The following is a 21585-nucleotide window of genomic DNA, read 5'->3' on the forward strand; positions in this document are numbered from 1 at the left end:
GCAATGCAAAAGCAGTTTACGGCATAGAGGAGGAAGCAGCCACTATTCCGTCAGCCAGAATAAAAGAAGTGTTGACGAAATTCCATGACATTTCTGACTCTATCATCTAGAAAATGTGTTAACTAGTTGGGCTATCGCTAATTTCCATGACGTTTGACTTGCAGATTGCAGCAAGATTATTAAAAATTGTCAAAGGAAAACATCTTTGGATTGGTATTTCATGAAACATTGAAAGTTAATGTTAATGTTTGTTTTGAATTCACATTTTCTTTAATAAGTTAATTTTAGTGGAATTAAGTTGTGTGCGTGCCTCCTCTGTTACCCACAATACCATTTTGCTTGTCACGTACCCTTCCCTTCGCGGCGTTGCTCAACGCCAAAATGAACATAATTTTTTCTTTTTTTAGGTCAGGGTTTATGTATACTTTGAATGATTATTTTCAAGGTAAATAAATTAAAAAAAAATATTATTTACATGATGAGTGAACATTCTGAACTTTGAATGCTTATTTTTGGCGGCAGTGGGGGCGTGGGACGTATTAGGCTATTTACATGTAAAATGCGTTTCTACTTACGAAAGATTCAAGTTATGAAACAACTTCCGAAACAGATTAATTTTGTAAGTAGAGGTATTGCTACTGGTACTACTGTTACTAAATACTGTTAGCTTGGACTTTTGCCAACTTGCCATGTCGTCGCAGGTTTTCCTCATTTCACCGAGCGAAAATCACGGTCCTCGTCTTTCACTTCCTCATCATCCTCGTCACCATTGTTGTGTATCGTCTGTCTTAGTGCTCAATTAGATACGACATCAAAACATGAAGCACTGTTTGTGGCCGACAACATACAACGTGCATCATTTTTACATCCATTTTCACACCTCCTTACGTCATCACTTAACCTGTTTATCAGTACATGGCAATGTTCACTTTGAATTTTGATAATCTTTTAAAATCTTTAATCAAAAGCACCATATTTACAATTGAAAACCTTTCGTGATGAAAACAATTACCACAAAAGAGTACATTTTCCCACGTAGTTTATTTTTTCATACAAACTCTGAAGTCAAAGGTTCATAAAATTAATTACATGTTGAAGTACAAATTCACAAAATGTTAAACACAACTAAGAAAAAGTGTACGTCTCAAACATATTTTATACTGAATATTGAATCAACAGTAAAGAAAAAGGATAAAATATGCATGTGAATATGTACATGTGAAAGATAGTAATTGGACTCAGCTATGGCATCGTCAAAGTAAAAATCATTATTTACGCTTACAACAAATTTTAAACAAAAAAAGGCTTACATGTAAAATGTAGAGTACACCATGTGACTGGGTTCAGGATTTTCAGATACAAAATAGCTGTTGTTTTGTGGTTTATGGCGATAGTACCTGCGGAGAGTAGGACTGCTGGGATGGCATTGTCTTAAATGGACAAAGTACTCATTTGGGCAACTTGCCGTGTAACCACATTCTTCACACACAAAGATCTTCGAACGCCTCTGGCGGTAAGCATACTGTTGGTGAATGCCATGAATCTTCATCATATGAGATTCCAGAGAGCAGCGTTGTGTGAATGCCTTCTCACAAAGCTCACATTTGTAAGGTCGTATACCTGCAGTCAAGGGGAAGTGAAGCTTTTATTTCGAGGCTTGAGTTTGTATAGAATGTTTTTTGTGTCGCGCAAATGAATGACTAAAACTCTGGTTAACCCTTTAACCGTCACTACAATAAAGGTTTCCATTTTGTATTTCAAGTCAGTCAGTAGTGATTAAAATACGAGCCTCTCTGAGGTGGGGTGTCACTCACACGCAAAAAGTGTAATGGAAAAAATTATTATTTTATTTTATCTTTCAAGAAATACAGAGCTCAAAGCTTGAAGGGACATTGGATTCACTGTAGTTTTTTTTCAATGCATGGGAATATTACTGAAAATATGAAAAATCACCATGGTCACCATTTCTCTGTAGGTCATATACATATTTTGGGGAAAAAATACTACCATGGCTTTATACAGTGCCTTGTGAACGTATTTGGCCCCCTTGAAATTTTCAACCTTTCGCCAGATTTCAGGCTTCAAACATAAAGAATTTTCATTTTTTGTCAAGAATCAACGACAAGTGGGACACAATCGGGAAGTGGAACAAAATTAATTAGATATTTTATACTTTTTTTAACAAATAAAAAACTGAAAAGCAGAGCGCGTCATATTATTTGGCCCCTTTTCAGTGCAGCAAACTCACTCCAGAGATTCAGAGATGCACCTAGTCTCTGATAGTCTCTGGGTTCTGTTTAAAGTGCAGAGAGCATCATGAAGACCAAGGTCCGAGATACTGTTGTGGGGAGGTTTAGAGCCGGATTTGGATACAAAAAGATTTCCCAAGCTTTAAACATCTCAAGAAGCACTGTGCAAGCAATCATATTGAAATGGAAGGAGTATCAGACCACTGCAAAGCTACCAAGACCCGGCCATCCCTCTAAACTGGCACCTCGAACAAGGAGAAGACTGATCACAAATGTAGCCAAGAGGTCCATGAACACTTTGGATGAACTGCAGAGATCTACAACTAAGGTGGGAGAGTCTGTCCATAGGACAACAATCAGCTGTACACTGCACAAATCTGGCCTTTATAGAATAGTGGCAAGAAGAAAGCTATTTCTCGAAGATATCCATAAAAAGTCTCGTTTAAAGTTTGGCACAACCACCTGGGAGACACACCAAACATGGAGAAGAAGGTACTCCGGTCATCTGAATCCTTCTTCTCTTCCTGTCCGTCTAGTCTGTCTCACCTCTTTCCTAAAGGCCACACAACATTCTTCCTTTCTCAACTTCCACCGCTTGATTCTCTGTTCTACCTTTGCCTTCTTAATCTTCCTACCCGCAGCCAGAGTCATCCTACACACTACCATCCTATGCTGTCAAGCTACACTCTCCCCCACCACTACCTTACAGTCAGTAATCTCCTTCAAATTACATCTTCTGCACAAAATATAATCCACCTGCGTGCTTCTATCTCTGCTCTTGTAGGTCACTCTATGTTCCTCCCTCTTCTGAAAATAAGTGTTCACTACAGCCATCTCCATCCTTTTTGCAAAGTCCACCACCATCTGTCCCCCAAAGTTCCTTTCCTGGATGCCGTACTTACCCATCACTTCTTCATCCCCCCTGTTTCCTTCATCAACATGTCCATTACAATCTGCACCAATCACAACTCTCTCGCTGTCTGAGATGCTCAGAACTACTTCATCTAGTTCCTTCCAGAATTTCTCTTTCAACTCTAGGTCACATCCTACCTGTGGGGCATAGCCGCTAACCACATTATACATAACACCCTCAATTTCAAATTTTAGTCTCATCAATCGATCTGATACTCTTTTCACCTCCAAGACATTCTTAGCCAGCTCTTCCTTTAAACTAACACCTACTCCATTTCTCTTACCACCTACTCCATGGTAAAATAATTTAAACCCTTCTCCTAAACTTCTTGCCTTACTCCCTTTCCACTTGCTCTCTTGGATGCACAATACATCAACCTTTCTCCTAATCATGTCAACTAACTCCTGAGCTTTTCCTTTCATACTCCCAGCATTCAAAGTCCTTACACACAGCTGTATGGACTGTGCATTTCTCTTCTTCTTCTTCTGCCGACTGTCGCTTTCCTCCTCTTTTTTGCCTTCGACTTACATTATCTGGATTTTTACCTACACCTTTCAGTTTAGCAGTGCCGGGGGCGGGCGTGCTTAGCCCGTGCCACAACCTATCTGTTATGGAGTTCGTTTGATGAACGCTCATATGTTTGGCACAGTTTTACGCCGGATGCCCTTCTTGTTGGAACCCTCTGCATTTATCTGGGCTTGTGACCAGCCTACAGATCGCACAATATTGTGTTCTCCAAAGGGCTGCAGATAGTCAAACAAGCAATCAAATAGACAAAGTCAGCACATAAGATATTAAGGTCATCGGTAATATAGTAAGTTTTCCTTTTCTGCTCAGAACAAAAGCCCATTTGACCTTCTGTGAGTCATTTCTGATGCATTTAAATCAATAAGCCCACGAAGATGAATGTGTTAGTCATGTGCAGATATGTACTTCACTGACCTTATATAAAAAAATCTGTGATCCACTGAATTCGCAATAAATAAACCATGATATAGTGAGGGATTACTGCAATGAATTGCATGCTCTGAAATGATGCAAACACTTTTTGTATGTTTTCAAGTACAGATGCTCATTCCTCACCTGTGTGTGTGCGCATATGTCTCTTTAGGTCAAAAGTATCATTAAATCCTTTGCCACAATATCGACAAGGATGTCGCTTTACCAAGCTATGACACTTCATGTGGCGAATCAGTATGCGCTGCAGGGGGAACATCTTGTAGCACACTGAGCACACAAAACTACTGGAACCAGGAAAATTGGGGGGTTGAGGCTGGTAGAATGAAACAAAGCTATTCATTAATATGACACAGTAATTGTTAGTATTCATTATTTTCTTGCAGCCGTGTTGATATTCACTATATTTTATGAGAAAATCATGACCTTACCTTTTCTTTCCCGACTGGTGCCGGTGTAGTGGGATCATAGAAGGGGCCCTGAGGCATTTTTGTGCCTCGGTCGTGCATGTGGTCAGGAGCTATTCCTCTGGAGTCCGACAAAGTCGTTGGCACTTTCATTTGAATTGCTGTCCTCCATTTGAAAGTAAATTCTGGCTGAGGTATTGTGGTACACTCTTGAGCATCAAAACTCCATGGTCGCTCGTCCTTACTCACTATAGGGGACAAAATTAAAAATAATGTCCTTATTCCACATCACAAACATAAGTGCATAATAGATCTGAAAGGTTAGAATTACACTATTTTCTGTCTCTGTACATATGGTGAGGGCCGGATCTATATGTTTGACTACTCGAAGAAATGAAAATCTTACCATCTGCATTATTTTCTCTCCACTCAGTCTGCCCTGACGTTTTCCATTGCCATGCTCGAAAAACTCCATGTTTCTTTTTTACAAGGAAAGACCGCGGCATGCTGAAAAATTTTTAGAGCCTCAATCTTCAGCGCTTGGCTCGCACTCCAAAGACCACTATCTCCAATACATCTATGACAGAAAGCTTTTTATCTTGCGCTACACCAAACTTGAAAACAACCTGTGCACTATCCCAAAGAAATCACAGTAGTCATTTTAATAACATTGTCTGGGACTGTTAAAGCTCTGCAGAGGGCGTCATGTTGTTTTGACTGGAGTCCACCTGTTTCACTCTATGCATTTCACAACTGGTCTTCTACATGATTTGCATGTCAGATATAGAGAATCCGGAAAACTTTGCATTCAAGTGGCCCTTAGCATGCAAATTTTTGTTCCTGACCAAACCCTTGTCCCAGGAAAAAAAAAAAAAAAAAAAAAACACTGACACAATCTTAATAGTAAGTTAAATCAATTTATTGCTTTTTTAAAATTTCTGTTGGAAACATTGCATTTAAAATGTACTCAAGCAATGTGTAAAAAAACATTTGGCAACAATGAAATTTGTTGCATTTGGGAAATAAACGTTTTCATATGAGTGACGGCCCCTGTAATGTTTGTAGGACATGCCAGTATCTCTATCTATCTATCTATCTATCTATCTATCTATGAAGCTCATTTCATGCACAAGGCAACTCTAATGTGCTTTAAAATCATTTTAAACATTTTAGTGCAAACAATAATAGGCCAAACAAAGAACGTTCAGACTTTTTACATTGAAATGGGAAAAAAACATGCAACTCAAAGCAATAACACATACACCAGCCATTTTCTGTATCCTCATTAGGGTCGTGGGGGTGCTGGATCCTATCCCAGCTAATCTATGGGCGAGGCACGGTACATCTTGAACTGGTCACCAGTCAATTGCAGGTAACATATCCACATTTTCCTACATACATACTCAACACACACACAAACACACTTATCCACATATAAATTCCTTCAAAGTGATGCAAAGCGATACATTTTAATTTTTTTTTGAAAGTGGTCACTGATGTCGCCGGTTTAACAGTTGTTCCAGATGGGTGAGCATAGATGCAAAAAGCTGCGTCCCGCTTCCTACTGTTACCGAGCAGAATGATTAGACTGCAGTTGTTACTAGATTTGAGAGTTCTTGGTGGAGTGCAATTTATAAGTAAGTCAGGAATGGACTGTGGTTGAAGGCGATGTAAATTTATGTAAAACAAGAGAAGGGTTTTGCATACTTGCAAATCATATGGCTTTTGGCGAAATTTGTCGTTTTTAAACTCAAAATAGGCCATTTATGGAAATCATACAATGACTTTTGCCTGAGGGTGGGCGTGGGGGTCCCCGTCAATGTCCTCATAGGCGGTTTCGCACTCCTTGAAACCTGGCAGCTAGCGATAATGGTATTTTAACTCTGTTACAATGATTTAAATGTCGCTCGCTGCCTCTATCAATTATTGCTAATCAACTACTGCGTGCATGAGACTACAACTTTGACTACCACATTGGGCGATGTTTGTGCCATCTTACGTTGAAGCAACATTTTTGCTCATCTGATCAGCCAGTTTCGCATGTGTTGGTGTGGTCTTTTGTATTTATTGGTGAGGTGCTCTGTGTCGTGGCTCTGGTTGTGGTCCCAGCAGAACCACGAATCACATGTAACATCAGCGACAAGAGCTAATTCGCTAGAACATCTTGTATTAGCTACGAAATGCACCTAAAATGATCAAAATAGTTTATGGATGTTAATGTTAGATGGATTAAGTGGTGGAGAAATGTCGGGGATTGTGCCACAATACAGAATAAACTATCTTCAAAATCAGAAATGGCTAATAAAAACAGAAAATATTGGACTTCATATTTTCCTGCATGTGTCATGGGTATTGTCATCCCCCTACATTGTACGCATCTGCTCCTGAGAGCAGCTTTCCCACCTGCAACTTGTCTGCCCTGACTACACCGTGCATTTAAACCACATGTCTGATTCTGTCTGGTTGCGAGTTCTTTGTACCTTGTTGTCACATTCTAGCGTTTCTTGTTTCCAAGTCACTGACACGCAGTAAGCCTTGACCCTGTTTTAATTATTGACCGTGATTTTTGGATACTGTTGCATTTTTGGACTGCCTGCCTGTGAGCCAACCTCTGCCTGTGATTAAAAATGATCTTCTTAAACTGTCCCTTGCATTTGGAGTCCTGCATTTTGGGTCATATCCCTTGTTCTGCACATGACAGAAAGTACTGGCTATGACATGGACTCAGCAGACTCAGACCTGGTTTCTAAAGCCCTTCAAGCACAGGGACAATGTATCGCGAAGTAGGATGAACAACTTGCTGCCCCCTGCCTTCATCTTAAGGGAGTATCAGAGCAGCAGGACACCATAATGAGAAATGTTACTTCACAATTCAGAAGATGGAATTAGCCGACACAGCACTCAATGCCACCACTGTACCATAATTTCCTAACGAATCAATCACCATACCACCACTTGCCACCTCCTTTGCGGTCTTACCATAGCTCGCTAGCCCAGAGAGGTTCTCTGGAAACTCTGGGAACCTCAACCCATTCATCACTCAGTGCGAACTCCACTTTGAACTGAAGGCAGCTGCCTCCCCCACCAAGCAGGTAAAGATTGCTTTTGTCATTTCCCACCTAACTGGCCATTTGGAGGTGAAGGCTATTGCTGAATAAAGCCAGAACTCTGTCACATGTCATTCATGGGCATCATTAGTGAAGACTACGGCGCAAGTGTTCCAGATCGTGACGCAGCGAACTCCCTGACACGACGCCGAAACAGGAATCACTCCAATATTTCATGAAACACAAACGGACAACCGGAAATACTGAATTGTGTTTTGGGGGGAAAACTGAAATGAAGATTAACAAGCCACACATAATTTGAATTTGCAATTATTTTCATGAGTGCCATAGTCGATGGTTAATATTTTGAAATTAGGCACCTAAAAAATATGTTTTTTGTTTTGTGTTCATTTCTGTCTTATTGTTATGTGAACAGTCCGGTAACGCTGATTTATGCAAGGGTTGACACCACAGTGGTTGGAGGAGTACAGTGACTTGTAAGCTCAAAACAAAAAACATGACGAAACACAAAAAAAGACAAAACACTAACATTTCCTGAAACAAAAAAACATAACAGGAAACAAAAACTGAACAAGATACACGACACCTAAATAGGAATCACTCCAACATTTCACGAGACACAAAAACAAAAGCCGAAACACAAAAAACAGAAAAGGGAGGTACCTATTTAACCACCGGACAATGGGAAAGGGAGGGTTCCTATTCTGACATTCTTGGAAATTCAACGCTACAGTTCAGGAAATAGATTGTCTATAGCCTTTCCGATGATGCACCATCTGGTGACACCCCATCTCGCGTTGCTGGACAGGAGGAGACGGAAAGGTGTGCTTTACCACAACTAATTGTTTCCCCATCAAGACGATCAATGATGTTTTGTCCATTTTGCAGTCATCACCTCAGCCACTTGACGCGGTTTTGCCATACATGTGGTTGCTCTTTAGTGCTCTTTTGTGCGAGAAAAAGACCAAAGAAATGGTTGATGGATGTTATGAGGGAGGACATGAGGACAGTGGGTGTTAGAGAGGAGGATGCACGAGATGGGCTTCGATAGAAAAAGATGACAAACTGTGGCGACCCCTAATGGGACAAGCCAAAAGAAAAAGAAGAGGTAGCTCTTTAGAGTGTTTGAGGGATATGGACCAGACAGAAGGACGAGGTCTACCACAGGAGTGCATCGAGTATTCTAAAGAGGGCCACTCGTATGCTGTGATTGTGAACATGTCGTCACGCTTACATGGTATACAGATTAGTTTGAGGTCTCTGAAGAGCAAGTTGAACGAAGCCGAGTTCTATTGCAGAAAGAATTATTCCTCTGAAAAGGTCATGTTTTGGGCCATTCAATTGGAACTGTGCGGACCTGGACGGCTGTTTGGCTACCGAACAATGTAGCAAGTACTTGGACAAAAACACAATTTGCAAGTTAAAAGGTATTGTGTGATGAATTTGCCAATCCTCGAGGGTGTGAGATGAGCGCACGTCAAAGATTTATAAGAAGAATGTACCACTCCTTGGGACCAAATTATATGTGGCACGTTGACGGCTACGACAAACTAAAGGCATCACAATGATTACTTTTCTGGAGCGTCCAGTCACATCATCAATAACCAATCAGTGGATTGAATCGTGGAGGTCTATATTCAGAAAGGGAAGGTAAGTGTGTTTCCTGAAGGAATTTATTGAGTAACTTTCGACTTAATTCTTCACTCATTTGTTTACCGCATGCATTCTAATTGTCATGATCCTGCCGCTCCAGTACGAGCTGTGCGGGTGCCTGCGCGGGTGCGCTGATTGGGGCGCACACCTGCGTCTCATGCGGGCTGATTAGTCTGTGTATTTATATCACCCCGATGACGACTGCCCGGCGCCAGTTCGTTGATCTTCATGTCCCGTTCGTGTGCTCCGGTATCCCTGATCAAACCTGTGTGTACCGACCTTCGCCCGTTCTCCGACCACCCTTGTAAGCCTGACTCCTTTGATACTTCTGCCTGCTTTGATTGTTCTCCTGTGTACCGACTCCTGCCTGCCCGCTCACCTGCTCTCTTCGCCCGACGTCCCAACTATCGCTGCTGCATCGGACTGCCTGCTCGATCCCCGACCTCGGCATATAATAAACGTTTCTCCTTGAACTACCTTGCATCTTCCGAGTCCTCCATTTGGGTCCTACCCCCGTTCCGATGGGACGTGACACTAATAGCTTTTTAAAATCCATCAGTGTCAGTTCTGGATGGAGCTGTTTAGAGACCTTTGAGAGGCTGGACACTTCAATGGGAGTCAGGAGTATCAGTGTCTATTGAGATATTGTTTTCAGTGCGTGAGACTGTGGAACAGTCACAGGATTGTCCCTTCCAGAACAGCATCCTGTGCAGGAGGCATCCCCAATGAATTTTACTACCTACCATACAGGTAATACATTTATGGTAGATTGAACATTGTATTTGCTTTCCATTATTGCTGAATGCAATTATTCTGCTTAACACCATAGGTTTAGGTCCAGAAACTGTGGGTAACTTTGTAGCCACACATTGAAGGGTAATGTATTTAAAAATGCCTCAGTGATGTCGTTGAAATCTTGTGCCCTGAAATCAAAAAGACTTAAAAAAAAAAAAAAAATGGCATCAGACCTTCAACTGTCCTGCCACACAGTTGAACAGAGAATATTGGACATTAGCACGGCTACTGATTCATAGTACCACTCAGACCTCCAATCGTGAGTATTTTAGTGTTGCATTTGATAGAATTGTGGCATACAAGCCAAAATTTGGTTGAACTAGTAGTTTGTCTGTGTGAGAAAAAGCACACAATTTTTAAAAATAACTGGCCTGTGGTCTTGGTACTCTTTTCAGAGTTGAGTTTTCTCGTTATCATGTTGATGTGTGACATTTACAATAAATCTCACTTATAGCAGAGGTGTGTGTGAAGAGGGAATGATATCCATGTGTATGATATGGTTCTTTGATGTGTATGATGTGGCTTTTTGCCAAAACACAGTAAAAAATGTGGCTCCTTCTTCTCTAACTGGTTGGCCAGCCATGGCCAATGTCAGCTTCTTCTGCTTCCAGAAGTGAAATGCAATTGTTTCTCAATGCCTCATGAGTGCCATCATATGGTAGCTCACATTACTCTAAAACACGTTCTGGCATGCACGGTGACACTGTATATATGTAGTGTATATTAATATTACATCCATTATTCATGAATTTTCATTATTTGTGGGAGTGTAAGGAACAAATAACAAAATAAACAAATAATGGGGGAACGCTGTATTTTTAAGTTCACGTTAAAGGCTCAACTACGGATTACAAAAGCCCAAAGGTTGATGGGTCACGCCATTTTTGTTCCTTAGATCGATAATTTAAGTTCATCTTTTTAATTCATTTGAAATTGATCAACTCTGTTTTTTTGTTTTTTTGGAAGAGTTCAAAACATGTTCATTCAATGAATAAAATTTAATGAAACAAAGGAGTATTTTCAATCTCCCACAACCTTACCGCGTTCATTGGAGTAAGCCCAATGGAAAACTTACTCTCTACTATCTTAAATGCCAAGGTGACGAGATTGATGATCTTTGCAATCGCGGATGGACTGACGAACTTGGGAACGAGTTTCCGTGACTCCACTCTTAGTGGAAGACCTTTCGATGACAGGCAGACGCGCTGACCTACCCTGTAAACTGGTGCCAGTGCCCTCCGACGGTCCGCGGCAGCCTTATAGGAGTGTGTGCATAGTAGCATCTGACGGGCTTGCTCCCAGGTTCTCTTGTAGCACCTTACAATGATGGAATGGACGGGTTTGAGTCTATGGATGGAAAAAGAGTAGGTGGATAACCGTGTAAAAAGTGGAAAGGAGACAACCCAGTGGACACCGAGGGAAGTGAGTTGTGGGAGTCTTCCACCCAGATCAGCTGTTGACTCTATGACTACGGCTTGCGAGATAGGAGACACTCTGGAGTCCTGCCTCAAAGTCTTGATTAACTCACTCAGTCTTACCATTTTCTGGGTGATGGCCCGAGGAAAGGCTCACGGTAGCCCCTATTAGGGAACAAAACTCCTTCCAGAATTGAGATACAAACTGGCATCCCCTGTCGGAAACCACGTCGGTGGGAAGACCATGTAACCTCAATAGGTTTTCCATCATTAGGTCGGCCGTCTGTTTTGCAGAGGGGAGTTTAGGCAGCGCAATGAAGTGAACCATTTTGGGAAACGGTCCACCACCGTGAAAACAGTGGTGTGACCTTGCGATGCTGGTATCCCGGTCACAAAGTCGAGAGAGATATGTGACGACAGGCGACGTGGCATAGATAGAGGGCGTAATTCTCCTGTGGAGCGTTGCTGGGAGGGTTTGTTCACTGTACAAGCTGGGCACGCGTTGACTTTTTTTTTTTTTTTTTTAAATATTCGGCCACCAAAAGCATTGTTCGATTACTGATTGTGGTTTGGGCATGCCCGGGTGGCAAACAGTGCAGCTGGTGTGGGCCCAGTCAATTACTCTACCCTCATTGGGGGAATGACATACAGCCAGTCATCAGGACACCCTTCAGGATTGCAAGAGTCCTTTAGTGCATCTTTAACTAATGTTTCCATTTACCAGGTGAAAGGTTAGACGAAACATGCTTTGGGGAGGATAGGAGCAGGGTTGGATTTGCTTTTCTCGCTATCATGTACTCCTGACAGCGAATCAGGTTTTCCATTTTTAGGTTTTTGTGGTCAGTAAACAGCAAGAATGGAAGATGAGCCCCTTCTAACCCGTGTCTCCATTCAGACATCGACTTTTAACGACTAAAAGCTCATGGTCTCCAATGTCACAATTGCGTTACGCAGAGGTCACTTTGATAAAAAATGCACAGGGGTCTAATCTTCCATCCTTGGGACTCCTCTGTGAGAGGACCGGCCCTATACCCGAATCGGACGCATCAAATTCTACGATAAATTACCAGTCGGGATCCGGCAAGGTGAGGATAGGAGTGGCGGTAAAGCTGGCTTTGAGCTTACAGATTTTTCATCAGGGGAGAATATCCGAATGTAGTCTATATACACTAAGACACATTTTGGGCATTTCATGTAATACATCGATGACAAAGTTCTGAATACTCGTAATGCTCACTGGGTGTGTTTAATGCAGTTTTCCACTCGTCCTCTTTTCGTATCCACTTCTCAAGTTCAGCTTGGTTAAAATCTTGGCCTCCTTAAGGAGTTCAAAGGCTGTGGAAATGACAGGGGGAAAGGGTACCTGTTCTTTATGGCAATGCTGTTTAGTCCTCCATAGTCGATGCAGGGCCATCATTGTGCTTCTCATCTGCAGGCAGATTAAAAAGGGCATGGAGGATGCAGAGAGACTATGGACAATGTTTAGATTTAGTTAAATTATACATCAACATTACCAAACTTCAGGGCTAACATCCCATGAAAGATTGTTTGGAAGGTCTTATAAACCTCCTGTCACGACGAGGCTCGAGGGCGGACCCAAATGCACGACTCCAGAGGCAAGCAGGTAGAGTACAAAAGCCTTTATTCAGTCCGAGGTCTAGGATCAGCAAGTCAGTCCGTAAGAGCAGCAGTAGCAGAAGAGGCAGACTTACTTGGATGGTCCGGGAACAGGCGAGGGTCGGTACACGGCAGGTCAGGTATACAGGAGAATGTTCAAAGCAGGCAGAAGTGTCGAGGGAGTCAGGCTTACGGGGTGAGTCGGAGAACAGGCGAAGGTCGGTACACACAGGTTGTCGATCCGGGATACGAGAGTGCTGGAACGGGACATGAAGCTCAACGATCTGGCGGCGGACTAGTTGTCCCCCGTGTCCTATAAGTACCGGGTGTACTCAGCCCAAACCAGGGTGCAGGTGTGTGCCGACTAATTGGCTGACCACACCCAGCCTGGGGAGGATGCCAGGAGCATGACACCTCCTCAATTTGAGAAACAATAGGAATACAATAGGAATCTAATGATGGTTTGAATTTAGCTGACTATATGAGAAAAATGTTGGAAAAACAGGGACAAACAGGAGCACCAAGTGATAAGGAGCTTCCTGGCTCTCAGCAGGAGGCCAAATTAGTGTAGCCGGGAGACTAGGTCCTTGTGAGAAGTGTGAAGAAGGAACATGGGCACTCTCCAAAGTGGGAAAGTCCATTCAAAGTGTTGACGATGCCAAAAGCTATAAAAATAGCAGAAAGGTCAATTTGGGCTCATTTGACATGTTGTAAAAAGGTTATTTCAGTCTAGGAACTGATTGGGGTGGTGAGCAAACAAGTTGGAAAGAAGTTGGGTGCAGATTTATAGTATGTGAAAACAGCTAAAGGCCAGCGGAGAAATTTAAAGACAAACATATTCGGGATACCTAGATGAAATGCTTACCCTAAACGTGGTCACAATCATGATAACATTCTTCCTGCTTATGGGGTGTCGGAATGTTGTCCTACAATGAAAAACTTTTGACACTCCAAAAATGAAATCCCTCCAGTTGCGTTTTTGTCTGTGTGAACCAATTTGTTTGATGAATGTGTGTACCGGTAAATGTGATGAGTACTATAATTGTCCTGTGGTCAGGTCCGACAGATAATACAACAAGACACAGTACTTACAGAAAAAATAAATAGTATATGACAAATGATCTAATAAATACTGTATGGGAGGGTTTAGTGGCTGATGAAAATGACAAATGGAGGCAATTTTGGGGCACATCAAAATTAGCAAGACATTAACAACAGATTTTACAGCTGTACAAAAGACGTGACTACTAGTGTCACTTCTCCTAAATCAAAAGTAAACAAAGTAAAACTGATCCAAAGGCTAGAGAGGCTGATGATTGGTTTCAAATAACTGGAGAAATTTCAGGACAAAAAAAATAATTGGCTTCTTATGATAGAACAAAGGCGGCACAGTGAAGCGGCTGTAAAGGGTTGGCCTCACAGTTCTGAGGACCAGGGTTCAAGTCCCGGCGCAGTCTGTGCGGCGTTGCATCTTCTGCCTGTGCCTGCGTGGGTTTCGTGGGTAAACATTTTGGTGTTTACACTTCTGTGTGGGACTCCTGGATGAATGCCTTTGGAAAATACATAGCCCTCGTATCTTCAATTTTGGTATCAGTCGCTGTATTCATACCAATTTTGTACTCTGTGGATTTGTTGTTGTATTCCTTGTCTGCGTGCTTTCATTGTGTTATTAACACTGTTATCTCACCCACGAAGGAACAGGTGGTGGAGATGTATCCTTTAATGCAAAAGAATGTCAGTGACAGTGACGATCATGACGATTTTCCATTAAACATGTCTGACTTGTGTCTAGATTCAGATTATGACTAAAAACATTTTTTCTCTGTGTGTACGTGCATTTGTTTTCATGACAATTGATTTTGTAACTGAAAAATCATTAGAAAAAGTTACTAGATGATGGAAAATTTGTGCAAATACATAACAGGAGGGAAATGTTAGAATGATTGTTTTATCATGCATTTGTTACTATTATTCTTGCCCTGAACCATTCGCTTTTCGAGCGGCGTGTGTGACACAGCGTGTCTAACCCAGCAGCGCCTGGAAGGTGATGTCCCCCCAGGCTGACCACAAGTGAATAATACTCTCGGACACCATAAATATGCTTGAAATCAGATGCCCTGCTCACCTCAAGCATATTCATCAAGACACTGCTGCAACTTTGAAGGAGTGTTCTTTTTTTTCATTAAATGTGCTTGCGTTGCAATCTGTTCCACCATTGTACCTAGTGAACTAGTGACCTGAGCCATTGTAACCTGAGAGAAGCAATAAAGACAGAACGGAGAGGCTGATTCAGAACAGGATTGGAGATGCAGCTGGTCAGATAATCTCATCCTCTTCAAGAGAAAAATAAAGACATATGACTGTTCCTTTAATTTGCATATTATTCCAGCAGTTAGGTGATGAATCTGACAGAACTTCAGGTGAATCTCATCCACCCTGGGGAGTTTTGAAACCAGCTCAGTGACCTCAACCCCACAGATAGGAGCGCCTGCCTCAGAGAAAAAAAAGACTGCTTCCTCATGGCAACCATGTTGGGGGAATTGAGGAGGGCTTCGAAGTAATCTCTCACAACGTCCCAAGTCGAGGTCAGCAGCGCCCCATTTGCACTACACACAGTGTTGATCAACTGCTTCCCTCTCATTAGACCCCGGATGGTGGAGCTGAATTACCTTGAAGCCATCTGGAAGTCAATCTCCATGGCCTCACTGAACACCTCCCACGCCTGAGTTTTTGCCTTAGCCACCACCAAAGCTGCATTCCGCTTGGCCAGGCGGTACCCATCAGCACCCTCAGGAGTCCTACAGGCCAAAAAGGCCAGAAAATACTTTTTTCTTTTACTTGATCGCATCCCTCACCGCTGGTCTCTACCAACGAGTTTGGGGATCGCCAACACGACAGGCAGTGACTACCTTAAGGCTTCAACTCCAGTTGGCAACCTTGCCAAAAGAGGCGCGGATGACATGTTCCACTTGGACCCAATGTGCCCCGCCTTCCTCGGAATGTGGTTGAAGTTCTGCCAGAGGTGGAAGTTGAAACTCCGTCTGACAAGGGATTCTGCAAGATGTGCCCAGCAGACCTTCACAATACGCTTGGGCCTGCCAGGTCTAACAGGTATCTTCACCCACCATCAGAGTCAACCCACCTCCAGATGGTGAACACTAGACAGCTCCGCCCCTCTCTTCACCTGAGTGTCGCAAGTCCAATGACACGGCCAGAAAGGCAATCATTGAACGGCGAACTAGGGTGTCCTGATGCCAAGTACACATATGGACACCCTCGTGCGAAAATGGTGTTTGTAATGGACAGAATCCAATGACAGAACACCCCTTGGATTCTGATAGTTGAGGGGGTGGGGGGTGGCGAGATTCCTCCCAATCACGCCTTTCCAGGTCCCACTGTTATTGCTCACGAGTCACCCAGGACAAAGATGAAGTCCCCAGAAGGAGCCTTGCATAGCACACAGTGTTCCCTCTAAGCTCCGCCGCTGCACACTTCTCGCACCCTCTACTCTTCTACGCAACCAATCACGTTATTGACAGTACTTGCGCATGTGCCGTGCTCATACACACTCCATAATAATAACAATGCGGTGGAGTTCAGTAATGCTAATGCTAACCCCATATCATGGCGAAACGAGCGGTTAGTGAATGCGATACCTCGGCTCCCCAAAACAAAGTAAAAAAAGAACTGTGATTCTTTTAAAATGGAATGGCTGTCGGGGTATGTGCAAATAGAAGAACAACCGGTGAAACTGGGTGAGATGTTTTCTTTTTTGAGTGAGAAAAAGTGCTCTGCCTAACATGCAGCGACGCTAAAGTTGTCAATGGAAGCTGGACTACCTCAAGCAACAGGAGAAAAATAATTTGAATGCTACTGGAATTATACAAAGACTCAAGATAGATAAAAGGATTGGTACATTATTAGGAGAGAGCGCAAACGACGGGGAGAAAAAGAACTAGCTATCACACACACACACGCACACGCACACGCACACGCACACGCACGCGCACACAGAAATCTGACCCTGAGGAAGTTAAGTTTCTCATACAATATTTTACTTGGCATTAAAATGAATGCATCAATGCGGTCAGTCCAACGCTTACGGCCATGCTACCCTGAGAATGCCCGATCTCATTAGATCTCGGAAGCTATGTGGGTTTGGCCCTGGTTAGTACTTGGATGGGAAACCGCCTGGCAATACCAGGTGCGGTAAGCTTCTCTCCCCGGCTAAATGAAGAGGGGTTGCGTCAGGAAGCGCATATGGCGTAAAACTGTGCCAAACAAATATGCGTGTCATCTAAGGTGACACGCTGTGGTGACCCCTAACGGGACAAGGCGAAGGGAAAAGAAGAAGAAGGATGCTGTCAGTTCAACAAATCCATGATCACATGGCAAAGTATGTGAGTATACCAGAAAGCTGGCGAAGCAAAAACTATCCCTTTGAATTTGTGAATTCAATCAATGAGAGTAGTGCAGAATGAGAAAAATGCACCCTGGTATACCCTAATAGTAGATGGGAGCACAGACGAAACAGGACACAAAATGCTAGTCATATATATGAAATTCAAGGAGGAAAATGATGTCAGCTATAAAACTCTGTAAGTTGGCCAAATGAATTATATTGAAAGTAAACTAATGGAAATTACTGTTGTAATTTGATTCTTTCAATAAACCATGAAACTTTCTATGATGATGTGTGATACTGGTGTGTAGCCACAGTGAGGTAATCATTTAATAGCTCTGTCCCTCTCTTCACCCGAGTGTCCAAGACATGCGGTCAAAAGTCTCGTGACACAAGCACAAAATTGATCTTCGAACTACTCATTTGGTAAAAACTTTTTCTGACACCATCAGCAAGGAGAAAATCTTGTTTTTGTGGATTTTTATAACAAAAAGAAAGGAAAGTTTTTGAAAACAGAGGAAAAGGGACAAGTTCTGTGAGTTGTCCCCCCTTACTAAAGATCAGACTAAAATTTGTTTCATTATATAAATATTATATAATATATATATATATAATAGTGAGAAAGACAGAGAGAAAACAGGACAAAACAAGACAGTTATCTATGTCCAGCTATATACACACACGTGGAGTTGGTAGGAACAACATCACAGGGAACAGCCTCACCGAGAGATCTAGAAGCCACAACAGGAAAAAATGAATACATTTGAAGATAGACTAAGAGAACTACTACTTGGTAAATATGTAAAACATAAATCTGCCAACAGTTTCCTCCCATTTGATTAATCCAACCAAATCAGATTTCAAGAAAAGGAAAAAAAAAACACGACATGAGACAGAGGACAAGCAATATGATATAAGCCATAAGAGCAAAGAGATAAAACCATGCTTGCCATCCATGTCCAGCGCACCTACCGTAAGCGTTTTGAGAGGAATTAAGAGACAAAAGGCATGCATGGTAGAGATATAGATTGGCAATATGACTTTGGAACCTTCCCAACTAATACAGGCTGCCCAGACAGTTTTGTCCAGAGAAAAACAGCGAAATGTTACCCAGGGAGAATGTGAATTAGGCTCAATAAAGGTACCCTAATTTAATCTATAGTGGGTCCTAAATCATTAATATTTTGTGGAACATTGACGTATGGAAGAGGAGAACGTGTTTCAACCAAGACAGAATGGTTGTTTGACCAAATCTATGTGATGGTATCACAGACCAACAAAAGAAGCCAAGACGTGAGAAAACAGTGATGATGCATTAGGGTGTGGAGCAGGCACAACATGTGGACTTGCAGTTGCATGCAGCATGAAGGAACAAACTTAGCAGTTCGAATGACTTTGCAACTGTGCAATATGGAGGGCAAATCGAAACCAAAGATTCATGCTGTAGGAAGTTAAAGTATCAGAAATAGAGGAAATTGTACGCAACCAAGAAAGCTTATCACGGCTGTCACATCTTCCGTCGTACAAAATTGTGTCAACTGTCAGAGTGGTAGCATCAATAGTCAATTTAATCACAACAACCATGGCAATAAATATCAGACCACCAAAAAAACCCATTGAAGATGTGGTGGTCGTCTTCTCTTTTGCTGAGTTATCTAAATGTGTGTCCAAGTGTGTGTGTGTGTGTCAGTTAAGGCAGAAGATTGGTCATTGCTCGGCTTTATGATCTATTTTCTGCTCCTCTATGACCAATCAACACGCAATCAGGTGCTTGCATGGATTGTAGCCAAAAGTGTATGCTAAAAGTGAACCCTCTTTCTTAGAGGTTACTCAGCCTTTATAGGCCGACCTTTATGGTCAATCGCCGTAGAACAATAGGGGTCAAACTCACAACAATTTCAAATTCATATTAGAGATGGCCCGTCGGTACTACAAGTATTACACAGTTGTTTGGTTCCATCTTAAAAGGTTCATTTGTTTAACCTTGGCCCGCGGCTTTCTTCACATTAAAATTTTGCCCCACTGTGAATTTCAGGTTGACACCCCTGCCGTAGAAGATGAGGGGAGTGGAGGATTCAGGACCGATGGAGGCATCGGGACCTCCACACAGTGTGATGCGTGAACCCACACAGCCCTTTCAGAAACCTTCACATCAGGTTTGTTCACAAGGAGAACTTGAAAAGAGCCAAACCAGCACTGATGCCTCCACGTTGTCCAACAGAAGTTCTTCATCAGCACAAAGTCACCGGGTTTAACGTCAGAAAAAGAGCCCCTCGACCGCCCTTGGTAGTGCTGGATGAACTTTTTTTCCTGACATCAAAGAGCAGGTTCGTCAAATATGTACAATACCTGATCATGTTGTCCATCGGCAAGCCTGGAGGATGCAGTCTCACATTCGGAGGGCCTGCAAACAGGATCTCAAACTGGGAGAGATTGTGCCTAAGGACGCAGGTGCACCCTCATATACAGTGAAGAAAAAAAGTATTTGAACACCCTGATATATTGAAGGTTCTCCCACTTACAAATCATGTGGGAGGTCTGAAATTTTCATCGTAGGTGCATGTCCACTGTGAGAGAGACAATCGAAAATGAAAAATGCAGAAATCACAATGTCTGATTTTTTTTTTAATGATTTATTTGTATGAGGTCAAACGTTTCCTGTAGTTGTTAACCAGGACACAGGGATAGTCTTTTTTTAATAAAAGTGAATTCAAAATAATTTAATCTGATGTTAAAGCAAAACAGTATGTACTACTGACCAAAATAAGTCAGATTTACAAAAACATTTACATATTGGATAAAAGGAAAAATACAGCATCCTCTTATCAAGGACAAGATGATTTTTGTGCTTAATGTTGCTTGATGACCACCAGGTTCTTCAGCATGTCAAAAGAGTTTCCATCTGGCTCCACTGAAACAAGACCCTGGGTCATATTGTAGACTTGAAGAAAGCCATTGCCATCTAGACCCACCACCTCAGCTTCAGGTCCATTCTCGCTCCAAAGATGCACCAGACCTCCGCTATCAGGAAAAAAAAAAAAAATAGCTGTAAACTTTTATGAAATATCAACCAACAAGCAATTCTGATTTGTTGAAGTTGAAAGTATCGGGGATGAAATTGATGAAATCACCCTTACGTTTTACCACAATATAAAGTAATATTATAAGTAATTGTGGTGATGTTTTGATATGTTTGAAGAGCTAAAAACATGCAAAGAATTAAGTAGTGAATTGTTGAGATATCTAATTCTCATTTTCTCAGATGACTGGAGTTTTGGTTCAGGGCAAAAACGAGGCCAGACACAAGCAGGCTTCTGACATGAGTCATCAGTCCCCCATTCTGTATGTACTTCATTCCCTTATCCCATTTTCTGTGCAAATGCTATTTCTTTATTAATACAAACTTGGCCCATTTTTCTACCACTACAAAGCAAATTGGCCATCAAGTTATGCCTAAATCCCAAAACAATATCTTTCCTGAAATGCATCTTCCCCTCCTCGAGCAGTCACCTTGTCATGGTAGAGCGATTTGTGTGTCCTGATGATACTGGGAGCTAAGTTGTCTGGGGCTTTACGCCGCTGCTTGGGTCCCCAATGAAAGTATTGCTCCATAAACCCCTATGATGAATAAAACTAATGGATTCAGGTTTCCCTTGCCTGGACGCAGGTCACCAGTGCTCCAAGGCCTGGCCTAGAGCTGGGGCTCGAAGGCTTGAGCGCCTGGTGGCCGGGCTTGCATCCATAGGGCTGGGCGAGGCACAGCCCAAAAGTCGCATGGGCACATCACCTGTGAGAGGGGCCACAAGGGTCGTGGGCAATGTCAGCTGGACGGCAGCCGAAGGCGGGGACCTTGACAATCCGATCCCCAGCTACAGAAACTAGCTTTAGGGACATGGAACGTCACTTCTCTGGCAGAGAAGGTGCCCAAGTTGGTGTGTGAGGTTGAGAAGTTCCGAATGGATATAGTTGGATTAGTCACTATGCACCGCTTTGGCTCTGGTAACAGTCATCTTGAGAAGGATTGGACTCTGTTCCACTCTGTCGTTGCCCACGGTGAGATGCGCCGAGCATGTGTGGGTATACTTATTGCCCCCCCGGCTCAGCATCTG

At 42.5% G+C, this 21585-nt stretch overlaps 2 protein-coding genes, 1 long non-coding RNA gene and 1 pseudogene across 4 annotated transcripts in view; 2 read left to right on the plus strand and 2 right to left on the minus strand.

Annotated features, from left to right (window-relative positions):
- Positions 1-1306: 1306 nt before the first annotated feature.
- LOC133492263 (transcription factor Ovo-like 2) lies at positions 1307-11538 on the minus strand. Its single transcript, XM_061804347.1, has 5 exons — positions 11257-11538; positions 4933-5033; positions 4551-4774; positions 4246-4435; positions 1307-1620 (listed from the first exon to the last, which is right to left on the minus strand). Exons 2-5 carry the CDS (start codon positions 5030-5032, stop codon positions 1307-1309), a joined length of 828 nt encoding a protein of 275 aa, XP_061660331.1. The 5' UTR covers position 5033; positions 11257-11538.
- Positions 11539-17171: 5633 nt separating this feature from the next.
- LOC133492333 (5S ribosomal RNA) lies at positions 17172-17290 on the plus strand (annotated as a pseudogene).
- A 55-nt stretch (positions 17291-17345) lies between these two features.
- LOC133491650 (uncharacterized) lies at positions 17346-19902 on the plus strand. The gene is made up of 3 exons (XR_009792451.1): positions 17346-17470; positions 19512-19632; positions 19698-19902. It is a non-coding gene; the product is annotated as an uncharacterized LOC133491650 (long non-coding RNA).
- A 208-nt stretch (positions 19903-20110) lies between these two features.
- Positions 20111-21585, minus strand: part of hlcs (holocarboxylase synthetase (biotin-(proprionyl-CoA-carboxylase (ATP-hydrolysing)) ligase)) — a 54451-nt gene continuing 52976 nt past the window's right edge. For both annotated transcript variants that reach the window (XM_061802431.1, XM_061802430.1), the window contains one exon: positions 20111-20497. In XM_061802431.1, coding sequence (XP_061658415.1) covers positions 20326-20497 — 172 coding nt within the window. In that variant the 3' untranslated portion in view covers positions 20111-20325. The remainder of the gene's footprint in view (positions 20498-21585) is intronic.

This window comes from Syngnathoides biaculeatus, chromosome 18 (assembly GCF_019802595.1).
Source record: "Syngnathoides biaculeatus isolate LvHL_M chromosome 18, ASM1980259v1, whole genome shotgun sequence".
Taxonomy (NCBI): domain Eukaryota; kingdom Metazoa; phylum Chordata; class Actinopteri; order Syngnathiformes; family Syngnathidae; genus Syngnathoides; species Syngnathoides biaculeatus.